A 25,136-nucleotide genomic window follows, 5' to 3' on the forward strand; every position below is an offset into this window, starting at 1 on the left:
GTGTATTCGTCAAATTATTTTACACACGTAAACAGTTACTGCCCCTTTATCTGTGTTTAGTATATATCTCGTAAATTTGAAATCAAAGGTAAGGTTTTTATTTTTAACGCAGCAACAAAAATGACATCAACAGGCAAATGTAAAAGTACCTTATGGCGGTTGACGCTTACGCTACTATTAATGACGCTCCAATAGCAATGCGGCGCCATGCGAGTTACGCATCGACCGCCACCTGGAACGACATCTTTAAGGTCCCATTTACACGATGCGAGAGCTCTATTTCATTTGTATGCTGAATTGTACGAGTATGTTACCACAACCACACACGACACCGGCATGTAAATGGGTCCTAAAAGCGAAAAGTTGTTTGTAAAGTGTGTTGTTGGTGTGCAGGAGCAGCACGGCGGCGCGGCGTGCGGCGGCGCGCGCGCCGAGGAGGGCGCGCCGGAGGACGAGGAGCCGCGCACGCCGGGGCCCGACACCAGCGTGGCCGTGCTCAAGAAGCGCGAGTACGTGCTGCGCGAGCTCGTCGACACCGAGGAGATCTACGTGCAGGACCTGCGGCTAGTCTGCGATGGCTACATACGGCACATGCAGGTCTATATCACATAACATATACTATTTATTTTATTTACACTGGAATTTACTGGGTACTTAGTGCGTTTTTACATTATCCGATCCGATATCGGATGTAGGATGACGGATTTCAATAGCAAAAATCAATAGCGGCTTATGGGATATCGGTCCTACGGACAAATGAGTCATTCATCGCTTACGTGCTCCTCTATAACTATTCGTATTTTTTTGTGCTCAACAGCTATTTATTTTTATTTAAGGAAATATTATAGAAGCATTGTTGTGGAAGAATAAAACTAAACTGTAATAATATTATAGTTTGCATATCAGCACTGGCTCAGGGAGCATTAATTCTTCGGAACTTATTGGATACCCAGTATTGGACGAATGCTATTATTAAGGTTAGGTGGAATGTTGACAGTTTATTTATCCATTTCTAAAGTAAGAGAGCCAAAGTATGTATTTCCGCAATTCAACCTGTTTATATGATTATTAAATATTGTATACAACCCAAAATTCAACTTGCAATGGTCATAAAATACCCAAAAACTGGTTTCATGTAAAATCTTCAAATATTATATAATTAAATCCTGTTGCCGCTTTGCCTAGCAGCTTTTTTATAAGGCCCACATGCACAAGTGTAATGAAACACTGAACCTCACTCGCGTTTGCGGTTTAACCTACTTATAAACAGATGTGTGTATCTAATAAATACCATCTCAGTACGCAGTATCGGTTACTAAGCTTACAGATTATATGCACCTTGTAACCTCATAACATACTTGTATTTATTTGATAAATGTTGAATTAAACATATTGTGCGGGAGTCACGCCGTAATGAAAATGTATGTACGTGTTTGAACAGGACCCCAACGCTGACCCGCCGCTGCCCGAGGGCCTCAGAGACCGCAGACTGCGAATGATATTTGGCAACATCGAGGCTATTTACGACTGGCATAGAGAGTAAGTAGCGTTACTCTACTACTGTTACCAATAGTTAACTTCTGTTATGTTAGTTTTTATCGTTAACAGCTCCGCTTATTTGTTTATTTATTTTAGTACATTTAGTAAACATAAGTCGTCATACAGTAAAGTACAGATTATGGAAATGATAAAGTTCAAGGAAGTGACCAATTAAATATTACACAACAGCCGCAGTGCACTTAGTGAATTAAATTCATAAAGTGGAATTTGCGGTTTTGCAGCTTCTGTTCATATTTCTCTAATACTCGATACAACAGACTTTTGAGTAATCGAAGTCTATTATAAATTTACAACAAAACATGTTTATTGTTCCATTACAATATACATGAGGTACATATTAAATAACGGTTCAGCTCATTTTGTCAACATTTTTGAATGCCTATGCGAATTTAGCATATTTATACTGCTTGCTCGGCGATTGCCATAAAACGATTTTTCATATTTTTTTTATATTGCTTAATTTAATATTTTTTCAGTTGGATTTAGTTTGCACTGTTTATAATAAAATTGTGTTGTTTAATTGTTTATTATTTTATGTTGTTGCATTGCATTCAGTTGTGATATAGATTTAGCGCGACAGCGAGTGATGCACAGTAGTGACATGGCATGAGTAAGACAGTGGACCGATTTGTGTGCAGTAAGTTCGTGCGCGAGCTGCGCGAGTGCCTGGAGGAGCCGGAGCTGCTGGGCCCGCTGTTCCGCCGCTTCCTCGAGAAGCGCATGTTCCTCTACGAGACCTACTGCCGCAACAAGCCCGTCTCCGAGTACATCGTCTCCGAGCACGACCACTACTTCCAGGAGTTGAGGCAGAAACTCGGACACAAACTACAGGTGAACACTTATTACCTTTCACATCATTATCCTTTCACCTTATCTAGTCATCTCTGATTTGGAAAGTGATACAGTCTCGTTAAAAACTGGTTAAATCTTTTTGGGCAAGTGAACGTTGATCTTTAAGAAATTGTTCTGCATAACACTTGGCTTGCTTTCAAATACAGTTTCTCAATTTCGTTTTACAAATAACTTACCTACTTTATTACTGGAAGGCGGACTCGGTCGTCCTGAATTAATGTAACATAGTATCATTTGGTAGTTTCCTAGCAGGGATAATTACATTTAATGTATTAATTAGCCACGGTTGTTAGTGCAAGAAAATTAGTGTCTATTTGGTAATTTCAAGAGGTCAGTTAGAACTATTATGATCTTCTTAAAGAAATACTATTTTAGTACCTATAGTTTTATTAAACTGCACTGTGTATATTAAACAACCCTTTTAGTTGCCTGTTTTAGCTTCTAAATCTCGTCAAATAATATGTAATTACTAGTAGCATTTGAAAATGCTTGAATAACTTGTGACATAGTAAAAATGGCAGTGAATACATTTCAGCTTGGTGACCTGTTGATCAAGCCCATCCAGCGCATCCAGAAGTACCACCTGCTCGTGAAGAAGGTGCTGGCGTACTCGGAGGCCGCGGGGGCCTCGCCCGCCGCCATCAAGTCGCTCCGGGACGCCGTGCTCTGCACCTCCATCATACCCAAGAACGCCAACGACATGATGGACGTCGGCCGCCTGCAGGGCTTCACGGTAACCCTTCACCTATTTCTCATATACTGCTTAGCGAATAACCTTACAACGACAAAAGCAATGCTGAATATTGTTAACGCTCACCAGTTGCGCCTACCACATGTGACAGATTGATTTAAGTCACTCGACGGTTTACTATCCACATACGTGCTTTCTTAATTTTCAGAAGACTCTGTTATTTTGTAAAATAAACGTGGCAGCTGGAAACTACAGTTGCCAGAGAGTGGCTATGAACCTTACATATAATAAAATTTAGCGAACGCTTGACCGTGTACAGACAGTTTGGTGCAATCCATCGATAATGCTGAAAAATCTTGTTAATATTATATTTGGTTATTTCTAAAATGCAAGGCGAAATTAGCATATATTTGATCGCAATGCTAGCAGAGGCTGAATTCAAAATAAGAAATAGCAATTTTCTTCATGATTAACTTCTAGACCGAACAGCAAGTGTAGATAATGCAATTTGCGGACATCTATAACAGTAATATTAATAAGGGAAACGAGTGCGCTATAATAAAGTATACTCTGTCAAACTGTGCAGTAAAGAAGTCATTGTCTCCGAGGTGGCTAGCTGACATAGGTTGTGTTCGGTGCAGGGCAACATCACCGCGCAGGGCAAGCTGCTGCTGCAGGAGGAGCTGCTGGTGTCGGAGGGCGGCGACAAGGCCAAGGAGCTGCACGTGTTCCTCTTCGAGCAGTGCGTCATCTTCAGCGAGCCCGTCGGCAAGAAGACGCACTTCACCAGCCCCACCTACAACTACAAGGCACACGTGCAGGTACGACTCTACACAAGGAGGGGAGCAATCTACATCACAAATTCTGACACCCAAGAAAGTGGTTTACCACCTTTCGACTTTATTTTCAAGTGCATACGGTCGAAAAGTGATAAACCACTTTTTTGCTGACTGTACATTGCTTTCTCCTTGAGGTCTCATTTACAATTCGAGTTCTATAATTATCATAAGATAATCGGACGTGGTTTAGAGAAAAGGACCCGTCGTCTAAAAATTGCTACCCATTGAATGATTTCTCATTTTGACAGAAAGTTCAAATTATATTGGCAGATTTTTGTGGATTTGATCCTTTACCTTTATCTAGGTCCCACAGAATTTATCTGGAGGATAAATGGCATACCTACGTATTTATCTTTTTAATTCACAGTAAAAAAATATAAAAACTAGATATTGAGTGGCTTGGTGTTTGTTGGTAGGTGAACAAAATGGAACTGGAGGAAGCTGAAGGAAACAACGGGTTCGTAATCCTGTCCGTGGACCCGAACAAACCGCGGCAATCGTTCGTGTGCCGCGCGCCGGAAGCTCGCCGGCAGCAGTGGATGGCGACGCTGTCGCGCATCCTGCACTCGCAGCGCGAGTTCGGCGAGGCGCTGGAGAACCCCGGCGCGTACCTGCGCACGCGCGACCTGCACCGCGACGACGCGCGCGACCCCGCCGCGTAAGTACCGTACGACTCAACGACCGCCGCATCACTTCTTTTGCCATCTGTCGCCTAACACTTCACGTGCAGATTTTAACGTAATAACGTTCGTCAAAACAGTGAAAACGACGGCCAGTGGTAACCGGCATATAACGTGCCAGGTGTCGGTTGTTCACTGTTGATGTTAACTGTCACACTTTAAGTCTGCTTACACTTTGATTGCGACTTATGCAGGTGATTTTTTAGAGAATTTTTTGCATACCAATAGTATAGATTATAGTACAAGTAGTGTCTAACACCTATATGTTACGCTTATGACTTTTATAGGCATCGCAATAAGGGAAACGTGGCGAACGATTATAACTTTGTACTTACTGACATTAATAAGGAATTTAAAGCGGGTGATGATCAGGACAGGCAGAAAAAACTCCAGACTGCTAAGTCGCTTGTTCAGTCATCGCCGGCACTGCAACAATGATCCGCCATAGGTGATACATTGATGACATAATATATAGCATGAAGCTTCATAACTTTGTTGCTATCGGCGAGAATATTATCATAAGCCCGCCACTTATTGCGATACTTATATAAAACAAATGGCAGGAGAACCGTAGATCAAGGCTACTTGTCTCGCAAGAAAATACAAAGCACATATTTCACTAATTTCGCTAAGTACTAATCATTTGCGTTGCAAAGGTATATAGTATGTATAGTCAACCAATTGGAACCCTAGACCACTCTACAACCATGTCAAAATGACAAGCAGTAAGAGATTTCTTACAATCTGATTTATAACGTCACTATGACATAGTTATACAGCGGCCTAGGGTTCCAATTGGTTGACTGTACTTATGTATAACTAAGTACATCTACAATAATTACTCGCGCGAAGCAAAGTGTTAAGTGCTCTGCGCGAGTTCAGTTACACAGATCTTCATAACACGCGGCACGTCGCTTGTGTGACCTGTGCGTGCACTTATACAGACTTTTACAGTTGTCTTTTTAACGTGACTAATATATGCACGCATGGATAATCTTCTTACATAATCATATTTATTAATATTTCAACGTAATTTAACTGAACGTAAGTTGCAATAAATTGCCGTTGGTACCCATCCTGTGGTTTGATGTTTAAGGGTATCCTTCGAGTATTATAAAAATGTTTGAAATGCCTTAACTAACTGCCCTGCCCTAAAAGGCCACTGGCCTGTTTGAGAATTGTTCACTGTTTACAGTGTTTAGTCAAACAATGGTTGTAAGGACAGGCGCCAGAAGAAACTTGTGATGTAAATATAGTAAATATACAATGTTGGCTGGCCTGGTGGGCTTTAAAATATTTTTTATAATTCCTTTTGCGAAAATAAGACGAAATGATGCTGTTGTATTTCCCCATAAAAATGAATGGGAACTTTTGGTCAACAAATAATAGTAGCTTATCAAGCATACAATATTCATGCTTTTGGTATTTATGGATATAGCGTGTTACATAGGCTTAGCACAATATCTTCCAAGTACGCAATTGACTAATGATTGATAACTGAAATATCGACATCATGGTTGGTTCAATAGTTAGTTACACCTCGTTAGAATAATATTAATTAATAATTAATAACTGTCCACATTAGGTTAATTATCACATTGGAATTGATATTTAGATATGTATTTTTATAATTTTAAGGATCGCATAGAATCTCTGCCATCATATTATGTGTACGTTATTTGTTATAAAAAATGCTAACATTATAATATTTGCTATTAACGGTAACAAAATTATTTGATGAGATAGTTCCAAATGATATATAAGGCATGTGATAGACGCAGTTATCGATGTGGTGTAATAACGGGAATACCACGTCATTGTGTTGTTTACTCTGTATTCCCTTTTCTAGGGCCTCAGCGGTCAAAATGTGTCTCCCAAAAAATAACAGAGGTTTAATAATTCAAATTGAACTTACAACTGCGATATTATTATCCGCGGGGCTCGGAAGGTTAACACGTTGATAACTGTAACTATCATACGTCTTGTTATTTGACAATCCCAGTTTGGTGAAGAAGGCGATAAATTGGATGTACACTACTGTTAATAATAACACTGTGCACATGTTGAGGTCTAATTGTGAAAATTTTGTATTTCTCATTTTAAATATAGCTGCTACTAATAAACTTATTTAGTAAAAGGGTCGATCAACTATTTCATGCTATTATATCCCTGCTATACAGATAGCACCTGTAACATGTTTATTTAGGAAAAGTAGTAACTCGATAACATAGGTGATTCCGATGCAGGTAACAATGATTTAGTAGCAGTGGCAGGCTAAACTTGACTAACCCAAAAACGTAGAAGTACTTATGAACGAAGAAATTCACCACCCACCACCAATGAAATTATGACGTTGCAAAATATTGTCCTTATTATACCTACAATGTTTTATACCGAGGTGTTGTGTGGGAGCAACTGTAGTGTACAAACCAACAACAAAAACTGCAGCACCGAATTTAAACTTGAAAAACATTCCGAAGTAAACTTGTCTATAAACCGTGGCGCCTTAATATTCCGAAGTTTTTAGTAATTGTGATTTACGTTTCTATTATTTCATATACTTTATAAAATTATTTGCATAATAAGTACTGCCATTGACAAACAACAAACACCAGGCATTACTGCCAATGTAAACTGAATTATTCGTAAACTTAGGGAGTAAATATTAAATAAATCGAGGCGTCAGTTTTAGGCGCATTTGGAATTGAATTTGAAAATAAGTAATAAAACAGACAGCTTTAGTTAAATATTATAGTGCGACGTCGTTAGTTAAATACTTAGTTCGGTGTATGCTTAGGAGAATTACGTATACAATATTAATTAGGTGGTACTGTAGCGACGGGCTATATAATATTTCAATAACGCATCCTCGACGGTGCACTAATGATGCAATGCCATTAAGTACTTAATTTAATATTTTTCTTAAACAGGTGCATAGCGAGAAAGCAATTGAGTTATGATTATGACAAAAGGATGATTATAAGATCTAAACAACTTAATTAAATCTGAGGAACAAAACATCTCGATTATAAACTAGCCTCGCAACTTTTTAACGATTGGTACATATATTAGGACATTTTTCGATTATTTCAGTTTCAGCCGCAAGTATCGGGTGATATGTGAGTAACTATACGTTACTATATTTCTAGTCCCTGTACAACCGAGTTGTTTTACTAACCAGATTAAATCAAAATTTAGCCCTAATGGATCGACAGCAAGACAAATGTTAATACTTAATGATTTTTTCATCACATTTGCTGTTTAAAGGTCTCATTGCGTCTACGTGTACTGAAGCATAATGTATTATTTTATTCCCAAGGGAATAATGGATTTAGTTTTAAAAATTAATACAATCCGTACAATACTCCAGGCAAAGGATGTTTCAATCTTCCAAGGATTTTTGTTACACAACCAAAATTTGACTATTAAGCTATAAAAGATATATACGGTATGAAAAATGCATTTTATTGATGTATTACAATTATATCAGTGTGTTTTGCATTTGTTTCGTAAATTTAACTCAGATAAATTGTTATAATTTACAATCTGACAATATGCTCTCTACTCGCGCTTGACCGCGTGCGTACGCGAGGCACCCACCGTTGCCTAGCAACGGATAGTACAACAGATCAAAATATTTAAATGAATGAAAAATAAGTAAAATTTTAGTTTAATTATATGATTTATATGCTTATATGAACATTGCATTTAAGTTATATGCAGGATTTTCGTTCAAAAGTATTTGTTGTCAATAACAATGGATTTAATATGAATAGGTAATGTAATATAGATGAGGATACACTACTGGTCGCAAAGCCACCGTTGCGTTGAGGTTTCGTCTTACGACTTTTTCCTCTGTATTTTTCTCTCAAATGTGATGAAAAACATTGTGTGTCTCTTTGAGGTATTAGGAGGCTTTTTATTTAAGGATATTAAATACTCAGATCATGTCTATATTCACTCCATTATCAGAATAGATTTAAAAAGTCGAATCGTAAGAATGGAAGTACAGCCGCTATAAAGCGTTAAGATGAGCAGCGAACGAGTCACTTAAAGGTCTGACGGGTGGATGTTCTGTAGCGCACGATATGGTTCTAAGAAACCTAAATCTTAAGAAAAAGAAACACACTGTACTAAAGCAAGCAATCCTATGAATAAACTTGTTGTTTTTTTACGATATAGATTATTTTATTTGGTATATTCTAGAGCTTGAAATCAAGAGTATTGCTTCTTATCAGATTATGAGAAGCTTTAATATTTCAAAGAAACCTTTATCAAAACATGTAATTCTTCATCTTATTTTGAGTAGGCACTTTTTTGTTTTCTTACTAGTTTTACAGCTAGACATTGTTCTTTTACTTAAGAATAACAGTCTCTTAAACCTTATTTCTACGTCTAATATACTTCATCGTAAAAGGTATACTTATTATCACAAAAAACGATAACATGGATTACCTATCTTAATAGATTGACATGAACATTTCTTAAATACCAAGCTGGACATATTAAATGTACCTAAATAACTGCATAAATTATTAATAACAACAAACCCAGGGGATTTAGGCAGTTTGATAGTAAATAGAGTTGTGATTTTGTGAAGATATCTTGCGGGGTATCGCGTGTACTTAATGCAATAATAAATTATGTTCAAAACTGACAATGCAGCATGTATGTATTATATGTACTTCACTTTTAGCTTAAGTAGGAATTGAAGAAGACTGGAAATAAGGGCGTGGACGTACAGAATGATACATATTTAAATATGTGAGGGAATGGGACTAAGGGTAGTTTAGAATATTTTACTTAATTAATATCCTACTTTACATACTCCCATAGTGCGTCTTAGGTCTAGTAGTAGCTAATTATACATTAATAGGGTTCATCATTATATCAGGTGGCTGCTGTACCAAAACTGCATAAATGTATACAATATTTATTTATACCGGTTTCAACTAACAAACATCTACGTGACATGGTGTTTTATTCACTGAATTATATCACTTTTTATCTTAGAAACCATGACATTGCCAAAACGACTGTGTTACCTGTTTTTTGATTATCTTAATATGTACTAAAGAAATCACATGAAATAAAACAGACATAATTTGTTTAAATTGTGTACTTACTTTTCCACCACATGTATATATATGACTTAGCGAGTTAGCCATTATTGAGCAGCTAATATATACTAATCAGTTACGCTTACGTATCAAAAATGAAGCAAAATATATTGTGAGGTCTCATTTAAAAGGTACAACTACATATGTTCAATATGTTGCTTAGGATACTGACAAAATTTATACTTGTCTTTAGTTTACGATTGGCCTGGTAACGCGGCCTTATGGCAAGATACCGATATCCTTCTGACGAAAGGATCTAGGGAGCTACAGTTAACTGTTTATAATTACAAATGAGAACCTACTGCTTATACTTCACTTCTTACATATTACTAAAAATATACCTACAATCTACATATCGTCCATATAGATCACATAATTAAATTTAAAGCCGAAGTTATAACCCTGATATAGCGATTAATTGCTATCTTAAGGAGTATAACTATAATACTAAACTAGAGTCATATAGTTATATGACTGGACCTGTGATAGGCAGGAGTGCGGCGGTGCGGCGTATATTACCCTAGGGATATAATTATATGTAACATAGCTAAACGAAAGCGATTCCTTACCATCTTTAGGAATATAATTATAATACGTTACTAGTTTAGTTATATAATTATATCACTGGATTAAACTTAGTCTAGGGATATAATTATAATACGTCTCTAGTTAAGTAATATAGTTATACACCGTGTTTCACTTAACACTAAAAATATATACAAAAGGAGAGGTGACCTGTATCGTCACGATTACTTAATTGCTTTTACAGGTACCATATTGCTAAAAGCTCTTGACAGATATGTTCTTCATTTATCATTTCTTATGTACTTTCAAAAATGTAATCATTTGTATTTGCTGGATAAATTTACTTTGTCCGGTTTAGGGGCCAAATTTGTTTGCGTTATCTTCTACAATAGATAGGTTTTCATAAGATTAAATAAAGTACTACTGCGAAAGGGCTAGTATTGTCTATTGAGCTGCGGCTAATATTAGGTATAATGTATATTGTTATCGTATAAGTACTTTAATCAAACCAAGAAATGCTAATGGACCTCAGCTTTTGATGTTAATAGATACTCAATAACAATCAATGTAACCAAAGAACTTGTAAAGTAAACGACATTTTGTAACAGTTTATGTAACAGTGTGATATGTTTTTAACGTCAATGAAATCGTGCTGTTGTGCTTTTGCTATTGCTTTCAATTAGTTACAATTGGAAATGTTTGTTTGAATAAAATAATGCTTGGTACTATCGAGCGAGAGTAGTGGGTATAGCGCAGGCGTGCGGGCGCGGACGCGGGCTGAGGGCGGCCGCCGCTCGCTGCAGCCTCGCGCCCGCGCGCCTGCCGGTATACACTATTGATAATGTGCAACTATTCCTTTATCTTTTACATAATGTTTAAGGAAGAGTCATTACGATAATTTAATAACAATTCCTAGAAATACTCGAGAATAATGTGAAATTGTGCTATCCTGATCCATATATTTTGATTACCTATCGATCGATGGAAGTGTATAGTTTAGTTATTTAATACATCACGACCAAAATAAATGGTTTTTCATAAAATCGATGTCTCATAATATAGTTTTGTAACAGTAGTATGTATATATTTGCCTATTACATCCTAGTGTATGTATATATCACTAACAACCGTCATTGTATTACCTACTGAACTTTAAATGTTACTGGAGTAACCAATAAATGTGAATAAAAAGTGCTTGTGGTTTACTGCTTTTAGTCCCGCATGCTTCTTTATTTTTGGTTTTATTTTAGTTTGGGGGCCAGCTTATTGCTAACAGTGCTAACTGCTTTAAAGGGAACTAGGTCAGTGTATATTATATAGCCATTAGAAAGTAAACCTTATTCTGTTTCAGACGAGATATGACTTAGTCGATTATTAGTATTTTCGCCATTAATATTGCATTTAGGTAATTTGTATAGTTCAAAACTTCATCAGGGGCAATAATAATACTATTTGAAATTACGTAAAATTATTACGCTTTCCATAAATAAGTTAATTAATAATATTCTGTATCCCTGTGACAATCTACTCGCTATTTGCCGTTGATTTATTTATTCGACATTTACAAAATAATTGAAATGCTGAGGAGAACTAAAGTTAAAGAGTGTTTGACAAATCGTGCGAGAACAGACTACGTGTCCATAGCTCACAAATTGAATGCCTCTTAGTGATTAGGCTGTTCTTACAGCTTAAATTTTTAACTTTAGCACTATCCAGGTATAATTTGAGACTACTAATGACAAATAGGCAGTTTATAAATTATTTTTGTTGTTTATGATTTGTAAGCTGGTACTCCCTATTGATTTATTTGTTACTTTTGGTTTAATTGTACCTATTCCCGTCCGTATAGCGCGGGTGAGGGTCGGTGCGGCCTGCGTAAAACGGAGAGCGTGCCGCCGTCGATGGGGTCGCGGTTCGAGGTGCGCGGGCGCACGCAGCGCGCGCACGCCAAGGCCAACACCATCAACCTGCCACCCAGCGCCGCCGCGCGCTCCTCGCCCGCCAGCCCCACCTCGCCCACGCAGCCCAACGTGAGTAGCGACCTCTTCCAGTGCTGCTCACTCTCACAACACGGGATAACCTATATCAATACTAGAATACAACACTAACACTAGAGTAGGTACAATCCGTTAAAACTTTATTTCATTACTACCAAACTGACCACTATAGTGGTATTTTTTCGTAACACACGACTCTTCGTCTTTTTTGCTTCTAACAACAATCTGAATGAGAACACCGATACACCCGTTTAATGTTATTATTAAAAACCTAAATAACATTCGAGTACGTCTTGTTGTTTAGGTAGTACAAATCAGAGATTTATTTCTTGTTAAGTGTTTCGTTGGACCTTCTGCCTGGTCTAGACTAGGTCCATCGCAATAACATATGTCTTTTCTAGAGAAAAAGAAATCGAAATTATATTCAATATTCGTCTTTCCTAATACGGGATGCATGAGCAGTGCTAAAGCCTATCGTTTTTGGTACTTAAATGATATGTAAGGGTACGAGTACACGGTTCCGCCTCCGCACCATCGCGCGGCTGCCTGCTATGTACACGTGACTCGCAAAACCTGCCGGCACGGCGCCGGCACCGTGTACTCGCGCCCTAAGGCTTTTGCTGAGCGGTTGCTGAAATAAATTTACTAGGCTATTAGGTGAAAGCGATATATACACAAATTGCCAGAACGAAAGTGATTTGAAATAGAGCGTGAATTGGTCATACGCTGATACTATAATGGCTATAAATGGTTTATTAAACAAGAAGTTTAGTTTTCACCTCTCTTCATACCTTTTAAAAAAATACTATGCATTATTTCGTCGACAATGCAATAATAAATATTATGTTCGATTATGTTGACATCAAACTGATTCAATGATTAACCTTGTATTAACCTGAAGGACAAACAAACCAACTTTTAAGTACGGGCTCTTTCATTCATCTTCATAGTAGATAAGACACAGTGGATAAAGAAAAGTAAGCCATAGATAAAGTTTTCTGCAAAATTTTTTTAGTATTAAATATTATTCAATTAATTAATTATGCTAGTTCGCTTAAGCTTATTTTGGTTTGCAAATGTTTCTGAGGTCAAGCGCAACTTAAAATAAAGACATAAGCCTTACGATATTACCTATATCGTCGATTTTTTATCGCTGTCGTGCTATTCCCAAACCACAAATCATCGGGCTTATGGTTTGTACAGTGCCGGCCAATAATAAGTATATCACTTTCTTATTATTTAATAAAATAATACTCGTATACAAACCAAGTTATATGTAATTGGTTAGCTTTTTATTATAAAGTCCATGCTTAGCCTCACAGACTTTGACTAAACGTTTAGATTGCCGCCACACAGTGCTGGGTGAAGAGATAATACGCAGAGCCAAATCACCCACCTAGTTTAATGTTCCTCTGCTCTCAGTGACTAATGTTTAAGTAGATTTAGATATTGTATCTAGATGGATTATAACCAGTGCTCGGACAAGTCATAGCAGAAACAGATATGGGCATGGGACAAGACAAGACTATTATAGAGTCGAGACTTAAGATTATTATTGTCTAAAGCTGATATTATCGTAATGTATAATTTAACATTTCACCTTTTTAGTCGCATATCTGTCATGTATTTGTCAAAGTGGCATGCTTGAAATAGTTTTGTGATTATTCGCTTAATTATGGTTATTTCTAAATATTTTAAATACGAGTATGGTGCAAATAAATACAATTAATAGGTGGATTGAGGACTACCCCGAGCTCTGTATGGTGTCATTAAAAAATACAATTAATAATATTGTACATAATGCAACTCTCTACTGATCTTGTTCTATTGCAGTCTTGCGATTGTTTTACGATGACTTGTCCGAGCACTGATTATAACAATAGAGTACTAACACACACTAACGGCCACTTGCACCAACGAAAATGGAGGGTTAACCCACCATTTTGTATGGAATTCGACAGATGACAGCCCACTAACCCTGAGTTAAGTGATTGGTGCAAGTGGGCCTGAGGGCCACTTGCAACAACGGAAATGGAGGGTGAACCCACCATTTTATATGGAATTAGACATTTGACAGCCCACTAACCCTGATTTAAGTGGTTGGTACAAGTGGGCCTAAGTTCCTCGTATTCAAGTTTATTAACAAAAGTACCTATGGATCATTTGGTCTGAACTACATCGTTTTTTATTTAGACGTGTTAACCTCCTGCATTTATATAAAATTTTGAAACTAAAGATCATGTCACAAGATATACCTATGTACAGTCGAGGTCAAAAATACCTTTACAGTTGAGTGTTACAAAAATACCTTTACATTTAAATAATTTTACACACTGCATGACAAAAATATGCTTCCAACACACATGACAGATTCATCTTTTCACTTATCGCACCAAAGTTCAGTTTACAATCTGTCTTCCATAGAAACATTGTCACAAATTGTGACATAATAGGTTTACATTGCATGTTACAGAATAAGATTTCCTGTGACTGTGCCGTAAATATGTTTACAAATGCAGTAACATTATAAACTTTACGTTCTTGGTTACTTTTCGTTTACTTACACCTATTGCTACATAAACATCTTTACAGATTTGATTGGTCTGTTCATAATTTGAATAGTGACATCATATCGTCATAAATATCAATATCGGCTTTATAATCGACTCCAAAAAAGGTCTTATTCTTGTAGGTTTAACGTGTCTGTGGTATTGCCCCTTCGGCCGCTTTCTAATCAAAAAAAAATATTCTATTTTGTAAACTGGTTTTCACACTGACACAGAAAGAAGAGAACAAGCTTTTAGTGGCGGAAAGGAAAATCTGGCGGAAGATTCTAGGGCCAATCAAAGAGGGAGATGGAACCTGGAGGCGCAGGAGAAATAGAGAGCTGGAAGAGCTAATGGCGGTGCCTAATATAATTGGCGAGATCAAAGCTACACGACTCCGCTGGCTTGGCCACCTGGAAAGGATGGGAGAGGATCGTGGTGTGAGAAGAGCATATGTGGGACGCCCAGGTGGAAAACGTCCGCGTGGGCGTCCCAGATATCGCTGGTGCGAGGAAGCCCTGAAAGACCTGTCCGCACTTGGTGTACCCAACTGGCGTGAAGTGGCGCAGGATAGGGCAGAGTGGCGATCTCTTGTGTCGGAGGCCAAGATCTTTTTTGGGTCGCTGAGCCAGTGAAGTAAGTAAGTAAGTAAGTAAACTGGTTTTCAATGCAGAATAGTGTTTTTTTTAACTCATTCATGTGGATATAAAAGACATGAATTAAAAACTATTTGTTATAGTTTTCACATTCAAGGTCACAAGAAATAAGAACCTCACGTCAGATAGCTGACAATTCTGCGTGGCATTATTAAATCCTGGATCTCAGAAATTTCTCCGACCTCACAGTGCGATTAAAACAGTTAACTATTCGGCTTTTTTTTATCAGAGATAGGTATTAATCGATTAACTTTTTATTCAAATAATTAGTCGATTAAAAAAATCAATCGTCAAAATTTGTCGACGATAAATTTATTCGCGATTAACGTTAATCGAAGATCTTCGATTACAACTAATTAATCGTCCTTTCCAATCGATTAAAACTAATTAATCGTCTTATTTTAATCGTTAATCGTTAGTCGTTTACTTATTGCCCAACTCTCCTATTTCCCATGCTACCAAGGTTATGACGCTGACTGTGTACAGGCTTTTATTGCAAACTGTACTTTTTTGCACAATCATCAATAACTCATCGAGAGGATAATAACTAGGCCAAACACGACGAATGAAAGAGATAGGTTATTTGACAGTATGGTACTGTTTTCGGTGATTGTCATTATTCAAATTAAGAATCAAATCCCAATGAAATCTATAATAGTATATTATATAACGGTAACGTTATGAAGGCTATAAAAGTTGAGTACCGCGGTTAGGTCACGAGGCTTGCCGAGTGGCCTAAGTAAGGTACGAGACTTTTATAGCCTTCATAATGTTACGATTGTATACTATACTTTTTCTACGACAGCCAAATACATACCTATTCGAGAATAATAAAATGGGTTGCTTACCTACTTCATATAATGAATGGGAATATTTGTGTGGATCTTAACTATTATATTCTGTCCACAATGTTGATGGCGAAAACTTGTTGCACAATTCTTCAAAATATGCCAACAACAGAGAAAGTTGAAACATATTTTTGCAATTTCCATTGCAAAACAATCATAATTCATAACATTTTTGGTACGCTTTATCGACTTTTCAGGTAACAAATTGTCAGTCTCTTTGAGCGCCATAGCCTTGATTTCTTCGGAAGTATATTGTTCACCAGAATCACTCATAATTACTTAAGTTTTTGCACAATAACGTCGAATTAAAACAAACTACACAACACCGAAATAGTTCAAATACTTCCGTCAAAAGTTTACAAATGTCAAACATACCATAGACAAGAGAAATAGAAAATAAGCCGGTTTTCAATTACGAAAAATGTGGTTGCGTTCAAGAATATTTAAATGTGGAATGGAACATTATTGGATAAACTTATGATTTTTACCTTTGTTTTGCAATATCTAATATGTAAAACGCATTTCAGTATTTTCAGTTTATTTTTTCATCTTGATTTAAATTATGAACCTAAATATTTTATTATTTATTAAAAGTTACTTATTACTGCAAATGAAAACATACCTGATAAATGGAAGTTGTGCTTTTAAAAAAAAATTAACAGAACTCCTATATTCATATGAATACTGCTCAGCAGTTATCATATGAACCTGTAGACAAATAGACTTTCTTATCGTTACTCAAATGAACTTAATTTGAATACCGCTGACAATAATCTAATTGACAGATTTAAGTGCTGGAGTAGAAAAAGATATTTATGTAGCAATAGGTGTAAGTAAACGTAAGTAAGCAAAGTAAGCAAGAACGCAAAGTTTATAATGTTACTGCAAATGTAATAGTATATTATATAACGGTAACGTTATGAAGGCTATAAAAGTTGAGTACCGCGGTTAGGCCACGATGGCTTGCCGAGTGGCCTAAGTAAGGTACGAGACTTTTATAGCCTTCATAATGTTACGATTGTATACTATACTTTTTCTACGACAGCCAAATACATATCTATTCGAGAATAATAAAATGGGTTGCTTACCTACTTCATATAATGAATGGGAATATTTGTGTGGATCTTAACTATTATATTCTGTCCACAATGTTGATGGCGAAAACTTGTTGCACAATTCTTCAAAATATGCCAACAACAGAGAAAGTTGAAACATATTTTTGCAATTTCCATTGCAAAACAATCATAATTCATAACATTTTTGGTACGCTTTATCGACTTTTCAGGTAACAAATTGTCAGTCTCTTTGAGCGCCATAGCCTTGATTTCTTCGGAAGTATATTGTTCACCAGAATCACTCATAATTACTTAAGTTTTTGCACAATAACGTCGAATTAAAACAAACTACACAACACCGAAATAGTTCAAATACTTCCGTCAAAAGTTTACAAATGTCAAACATACCATAGACAAGAGAAATAGAAAATAAGCCGGTTTTCAATTACGAAAAATGTGGTTGCGTTCAAGAATATTTAAATGTGGAATGGAACATTATTGGATAAACTTATGATTTTTACCTTTGTTTTGCAATATCTAATATGTAAAACGCATTTCAGTTTATTTTTTCATCTTGATTTAAATTATGAACCTAAATATTTTATTATTTATTAAAAGTTACTTATTACTGCAAATGAAAACATACCTGATATTGGAAGTTGTGCTTTTAAAAAAAATTAACAGAACTCCTATATTCATATGAATACTGCTCAGCAGTTATCATATGAACCTATAGACAAATAGACTTTCTTATCGTTATTCAAATGAACTTAATTTGGATACCGCTGACAATAATCTAATTGACAGATTTAAGTGCTGGAGTAGAAAAACATATTTACGGCACATTCACAGGAAATCTTATTCTGTAACATGCAATGTAAACCTATTATGTCGCAATTTGTGACAATGTTTCTATGGAAGACAGATTGTAAACTGAAATTTGGTGCGATAAGTGAAAAGATGAATCTGTCATGTGTGTTGGAAGCATATTTTTGTCATGCAGTGTGTAAAATTATTTAAATGTAAAGGTATTTTTGTAACACTCAACTGTACATACAGTACTTGACTGCTGTAATGAGGGAAAAGTTGCTCTCCTGTTTGCTTGACATGTTTCTTTGACTTTACGAACACAAACTTTGCCAACTAAATGCCACCTTCATTTCATATATTTTGCACTTTTCTTCTTTATGCATGACTTCTTTTTAACGCTTTTATGTATTTTTTTCTGTTATAGGTATGATATACCAGGGAATGCATTTTATATATAGACTGTGATAGCGGGCCAATCGATCAACACGAAAGACTGCATTAAAAGTGATTTGAAATTATATACCCGCCAAAGACTATTTATAAGTTATGTATTGATTGTAAATAAATAGCGTAGAAATATTAAATGTACAGTGATTGAATCGACGCTTAAAACGGTGTTGGAGAACAGGGTGAGCATGCATGTGTCGCTTGTGATATAGATTCTGGCATGCCGATCAGAGAAATAAAATGACAGTGTACGTCATAACAGGGCCTGTCGAAAAGGGCGTGGGGCTTGAAGCTGCGGCGCGGCGGCGGCAGTAGCGCTAGCGCCGAGCCGGGCGCCGACGGCGTCGTCACGGAACTGCGCGCGCCCGAGCTCGCCGAGCCGGCCGCCGACGTGACCGTGCCGCCCGGCGCCTCCGCCACCATCTCTTGCCGCGCCTCGGCCACGCGCGCTCAGGCCTCCTGGCGCAAGACCGCGCCCGAAACTCGAGCGCTACGACATGGCGGCCGGTTCGCCATCACTTTCACACCCGATGGCTTGGCCACTCTCACTATCCACGCTTGTCGGCCCTCCGATGCTGGCGTTTACTGTTGTTTGGTCAGCAACGAATTAGGCGGCGTCAGAGTTCAGCGAGGCTGACCGTCGGCTCGGGCGGTGCGCCCGGTGTACCTGCGGTGCGGGCGCATCCCGGCGGCGGCCTAGTCGTTCAGTGGGACGAATCTGCGCCCGCACATCTCGAGTACTGCAGGGTGGGCGAAGGGGAATGGCGACGCGCAACCGAAACGCCCGCGGCAGTACATACACTGGCACTAGAAGAGTTACCGGCGGGGCAATATAGTTTCCGGCTGGTGTGCGCCCGAAGCGGTGCGACGGGCGGAGTGTCGCCGCCGGCGGCCTGCGGCGGCGGCAGCACGTGGCAGCGCGAACAGTTTGCGCGCCGGTTCGCAGTCGAAGAAGAAATCGGCCGAGGCCGCACGGCGCGCGTTCTGGCGGCGAGAGACACCGGGACAGGACAACGAGTTGCTCTTAAACAGGTGATTCTTCCTTGAATTCTTAACACCATGTTTGATTTGGTTCTTATCAGTGGATTGCAATTTTACTTAGCGGTTGCCCTAAAACAAACTTAACAAGTTTGAGAGTAATGTATGTGTTGTAGGTGGTGATAGGTCGCGGGTGCGACGCGCGGCGCGAGTACCGGCTGCTGTCGCGCGGCGCGCACGGCGCGGTGGTGCGCGCGCTGGCGCTGTTCGCGGACGTGCCGGCGCCGGGCGCGCACACGCTGGTGCTGGAGCTGGTGGGCGGCGGCGCGCTGCTGGAGTGGGCGGCGGCCGCGCCCGCGCTCTACACGCAGCGCCTCGTCGCCGACCACACGCGCCAGCTGCTCTCCGCGCTCGACTGGCTGCACACCAACAATGTCGCGCATCTCGACATCAGGGTTAGTACAACCTGCTCTAATAGACCTGCTGACGTGACCAACAATCATTTTGCTTAGTTTGAAATTTGAAAAAATAGACTAAGAGCTCTACAAACTAAGTCGTCTGTAGGTATCTCATGCAGTTTCACTTTTTATACTTATACATTAGAGGTGTTTTCAAATTGAACTTATGCAACTTGTCTGAAACATGTGTCTAACAGTATAGAAAGTTCATTATATGTATTGTCACATTAGCTTACGCTCTGTTTGACAAATACGGACGAAACACGCTAGCACAAAAAGATTAGCAAGAGAATCGTAATGAGCAATTTTGTATGAAATGAAGGGAACGTAGTGTATTAATATGTAATGTGTAGCCGGAGAACATCCTGGTGGAGGTGTCGGGCGCGCACCCGCAGCTGAAGCTGGTGGACCTGGGCTCGGCGGTGGAGCTGGAGGGCGAGGCGGCGCGCCGCCGGGCCGCGAGGTGCTGCCGCCCGCGCCCGCGCAGCTCGAGTTCGCGCCGCCCGAGTGCGTGCTCGGCCGTCCGCCCGCGCCCGCCTGGGACGCCTGGGCCGCTGGAGTCTTCTTATACGTTTTCTTGACTGGGGTACGTCCAACGTTATACTGCCTTGCTCCTAACATGGAACTTATTTAACCGCTTTTAGGCTCATTCATATCTCTAGAAAGTCTAGATTTTTTATTTGTCAACGCACTTGTGCGGTAATGGATGATAAACCGATAAAATAAAAATAAAACTTATCAATTAAAAAAAACATTAGTACCTATCTTGGAAATATGACGAATCTTAGCCGCGTCTCGGTAAATGATGTACTTCCTATCGATATGGACATATTTTTTGACATTATCGTTGCGTATATTTTAGCTGTCGCCCTTCCTGGACGAGTCGATAGAAGAGACCACGGCGAACATAATAAAGTGCGACTACTGCTTCCCGCCGGAGCACTGGGCCGGCGTGGCGGAGGGCGCGCAGCGGCTCATCCGCGGCCTGCTGGACGCCGCGCCCGCGCGCCGCCTGCAGCCGCGCGCCGCGCTCGCTGACCCCTGGTTTGATGAGGTAGCAAACTTGCCCTTTTATTTCCTACTTTAAACATCTCCGTTCTACTCTTATTGCCTTACATTGTTTGCCTCGTGAAACGGTGACTTTTGTTGTTTGAATAAATAAATAAATATGGTCGTCACATCCATTTTTGATTTTGTCCTCCAGGGTAGCACACTAGTTCGATAAACTTGATCGCATCGGTGTGTCCCTATCGCACTTGCTAACAGTGCGAAAATGACGGCATGACGTTTTACCGTTTATCACAGAAGCAAGCAAAGTAAGATATGATGCAGAAACGAAAAAACTTCTCTGTTTTAGGATTTTCGTTTTAGTACTACAGCAATAGCCCTCCAAAATATTTAGTTTTATGAAATGGATTTGATAGGAAATACTGTAAAGTATCACATATGAGTTGAAAAGAACGTGGATACTACACTACATGAGTATATGAAGCACACATAGTCGTATACTATCTTCAAAATCAGTTTGTAAAGTATAGCCAGACAAATAAGTTTGTCTCTAGCAAAAGGAAAATAATCTAATTATTCATTTACATTTTTTAAATTTGCCGCTTTCTGAGTGTTTGTTTATGTAATCGGAGTGTAAGATTAAGTAATTGTGTTGCAGGCGCCCAGTCTGGCGTTGTCGGCGAGCCAGCTGAAGACGTTCCTCGAGCGGCGGCGGCCGGCCGGCTGGCGCCCGCGCCGCATGCGCTGCGCTCGCCAGATACCTGACACGCTCGCCGGCTCTCGCCAGACGGACACGACAACGAAACAAACATTCACTGTTAGGTTTCGGTACTCACGTTATATACAAGATCGCCATCGCTATAAGATGAAAAAATATCGTTACACTACGCGCGACGCTACGGTCACTGTTTGTATTCATTTGACGATTGTCATGAGCAGTAAAAAGTTGACAAAATAAAGCAAAAAATACAGGCTTTTCTTTGGAAGTAAATGTTTGTGAGTTTAAACGATTATTTGTTGGCTTGAGAATAGTGTAAGTGTACAGGCTGTAACCAAATGTCCCGCTTGGCGAGGCCGCGCGCTCGAGAAGACTGTAACCGTTCTGTAGTCAATGTGCCCACCTGTCGTCTTTGCTATTTTAATAACTTGACTCATTTGCGACGAGATTTCTCTCATTATCAATAATTAAGTTAACGAGTTAAACATTCACCTATAACGAGATTATGGTTTGAAATTCCTCATGTAATTCGTATTATACAACAATATATAATGTTTTGTTTATAGTATTATTTTCGGAACTATTTAGTTTGTGTGGTTTAAATAAGTGGCCGATTGTAAGGAAGTGACTGTGATTTATGCTTAATATAAATGATGCTTATTTCTAACATGTACTTTTAAACTTTTTTCCAATTGTATATAGACATTAAGGTATAGGCTTATGATATTAAAGTTGTCCTGTTGATGTGACCAAATACAATTTTTATTGTGTATGTATAAAGTATATTATTCAAGAGGTGTGTTAAGCAATTATAATCAAAAATGTAGCACAAAGTCATCTAAGAACCGAACGGATATGTTTGTTAAGTGGATTGGATAATAAGCAAACCTTGTCCTAGACCTTAGTTAATTTTTTTGACTAGGATACAGTAATGTATACAAGATAGAATGCCCAATCATTTAATTATTAGATAGATACATACTACCTACAGTCAAGGTCATAAATACGAATAATTAGCCCGCTTATTGATCACACCAAGTTACAGGTTCAAGTTTTTGTATTCGTTTTGGAACTTATGATGTTGAAAGTAAATACTTGGTGTTCTAGGACTGATAACTCCGCCTTAGAATGTAATAGTGTCTGCATACCGAATCAGAAGTATGCTCCCGTCATCGCCATTATTTTCAAACTATGAATTCTAGATTCTCAGTCATGTATTCATCTAAAAATATAACCACGCTTAAGCTTAGGGAAATGTTTCGGAAATTGAAATATAATTATTTTCAGAGCCCGTAAAAATATTTCAGAAAAGCCTTCATTTGTTTAAGCTTAAGTTATATTCACTCAAATAATTGCCAGGCGGCAGGTACTCGGTGATTCTGAGTTCTTGATGTCCGATTTCCTGCATAGCAGTGCCGCAATCGGTTATTTTTTTACCGAGCTAATAGGCTAACTTAGTCAAAGTATGGGTAAGTAAGTAACTAAGATACAATGATTGGTTAGCGGTCAAACCCGATAAGTGGAGCAAACTGGTTTTTGAATTTTGAACAACGTGCAATTTCCGCAACGTTCTTATTTCACTGAAAATTAATCTCTATTTATCAGGTTTTACCTCCAACCCCTCGAATATTCTTTTTACTGAGAATACATAGGTACCTACAAAAATACCATTCAATATGTATGTTTAAAAAGCGATCCACGATCACCTTTAGGTATCAAGTTGTATTTGTACCTATTGTAAATTTTATAAAGCTCATAATACAATAATATGAAAATAGAAAAGAGTTTTATTAATAATTATGTAGATTAATCCCGCTCCTGTGTACCTGCTTGTTAGGTGCACGACTATCACGCCGCCTAGCGCCCGCAAATCGAATATTGTACTATATGTTTATCTAGGATAACTTACTATTGAAATCTCCTTGTTAGCTGAGACGGCGAGCATCGTATAATCTTATGAGGATATACTACATACTTACCTACATATAATGCAATCCAAGATAGTCTGGATTCACATGAAATTAAATGAAACTATTAAAGTTTACATTTATTATAAATTATAATGCCTTGGACAAATTCTCAACTTTCAACAAAGTTATAATAGAGTATAAACTTAAAACATAAATATAGGTAATAAATACTGAAATCGAGGACAATAACGGCAAATACAATTTACGGCCGCACTTAGAGTAACATTTTCGAAAGTCACCTATAAAGGTATAGTTTTGTAAGTAAACAAGTAAGATTTTACTGACAGACAGACATTAAATCGTTCTTATTATAGTAGTTAGCATTAACTAGTTTTTCAGTACAGACGGTGTTTTTTTTACGCACTAGTGCGAGAAGTGGTTCATTATATGGCAGGTCGAAACTTCGGAGGTCCATCTGTACTGAAAAACGTCGTTCGATACACGTGCGAAAAGGGAATTCGTAACTCGTGTCGATGTAAAACACTCCCTTCGGTCGTGTTTTAATTTATCGCCACTCGTTGCGAACGTCCTCTTTTTCGCAATGCACAATGATTTTTATTTCATTACTGTTCAGGATCCAATTTTTTTTAAATATCTGTAATGAACGGCGATCATATTTGGTATACATTTGTAAATATACCGATTTCTGTATATAGGCAGACCAAGTTATGTTTGCAGCAATTTGACAGCCTGGCACATACAATTGTTACGAAAGATAAGAATATTTGAGTTTTTGTTTAAAATATCACATGCACAGTACCTATGTGCTATTAGAATTGCCGCCAAATTAACTTAGTCTGACGCTTATTGAGACTATTTAATCTAAAATAATTTATATCAAAATCACTTATACATCTAAAGCAATAATTTAATAGTTACAAGTACATTTATAACAATTTAGAGAGCCAACATACATACATACATACATACAATCACGCCTGTATCCCTTAAAGGGGTAGGCAGAACACATAGAGCCAACACTAGTTTATAAATCAGTTGCAACTTAACAAGCAATTTTTTTAAAACCGTGATACAATGATATATCAAATAATTTTTTATTTCGACCAATTTATTTAATATACACCGTGTTTCACTTAACACTAAAAACCTGAAAACCGTTTGTTCAGAATCGAGAGTAGAATCGATTGAGCTATATCTTGATGGGGGTAGTATTTTTTGTTTTAATTTGTATTATTAGTTATTTTTTACGTGCTCATTCTACTAATTCGTAATACAACATTGTGCATATCACATTGCTAGAGGTTGTATACCTTTTTCAGTATTTAGGGGTCTTAATAATGGCTGGTTACGTGGACGATTATTTTTTCCGCTACGAATTTGACGTTGTGTGTCAGTTTACTTTTAATGTTTATCATAA

General features: G+C 38.1%; 1 protein-coding gene across 1 annotated transcript in view; it reads left to right on the forward strand.

Annotated features, from left to right (window-relative positions):
* Positions 1–24,892, forward strand: part of LOC125241703 (kalirin-like) — a 129,160-nt gene extending 104,268 nt beyond the window's left edge. The window contains 14 exon segments of the mRNA XM_048150300.1: positions 394–597; positions 1,442–1,539; positions 2,199–2,391; positions 2,948–3,145; positions 3,745–3,924; positions 4,359–4,600; positions 12,117–12,297; positions 18,889–19,240; positions 19,243–19,658; positions 19,781–20,059; positions 20,416–20,488; positions 20,491–20,648; positions 20,925–21,116; positions 21,729–24,892. Of these exon segments, the coding sequence (XP_048006257.1) occupies positions 394–597; positions 1,442–1,539; positions 2,199–2,391; positions 2,948–3,145; positions 3,745–3,924; positions 4,359–4,600; positions 12,117–12,297; positions 18,889–19,240; positions 19,243–19,658; positions 19,781–20,059; positions 20,416–20,488; positions 20,491–20,648; positions 20,925–21,116; positions 21,729–22,028 (3,066 nt within the window). The 3' untranslated portion in view covers positions 22,029–24,892.
* Positions 24,893–25,136: the final 244 nt, after the last annotated feature.

This window comes from Leguminivora glycinivorella, chromosome Z (assembly GCF_023078275.1).
Source record: "Leguminivora glycinivorella isolate SPB_JAAS2020 chromosome Z, LegGlyc_1.1, whole genome shotgun sequence".
Taxonomy (NCBI): domain Eukaryota; kingdom Metazoa; phylum Arthropoda; class Insecta; order Lepidoptera; family Tortricidae; genus Leguminivora; species Leguminivora glycinivorella.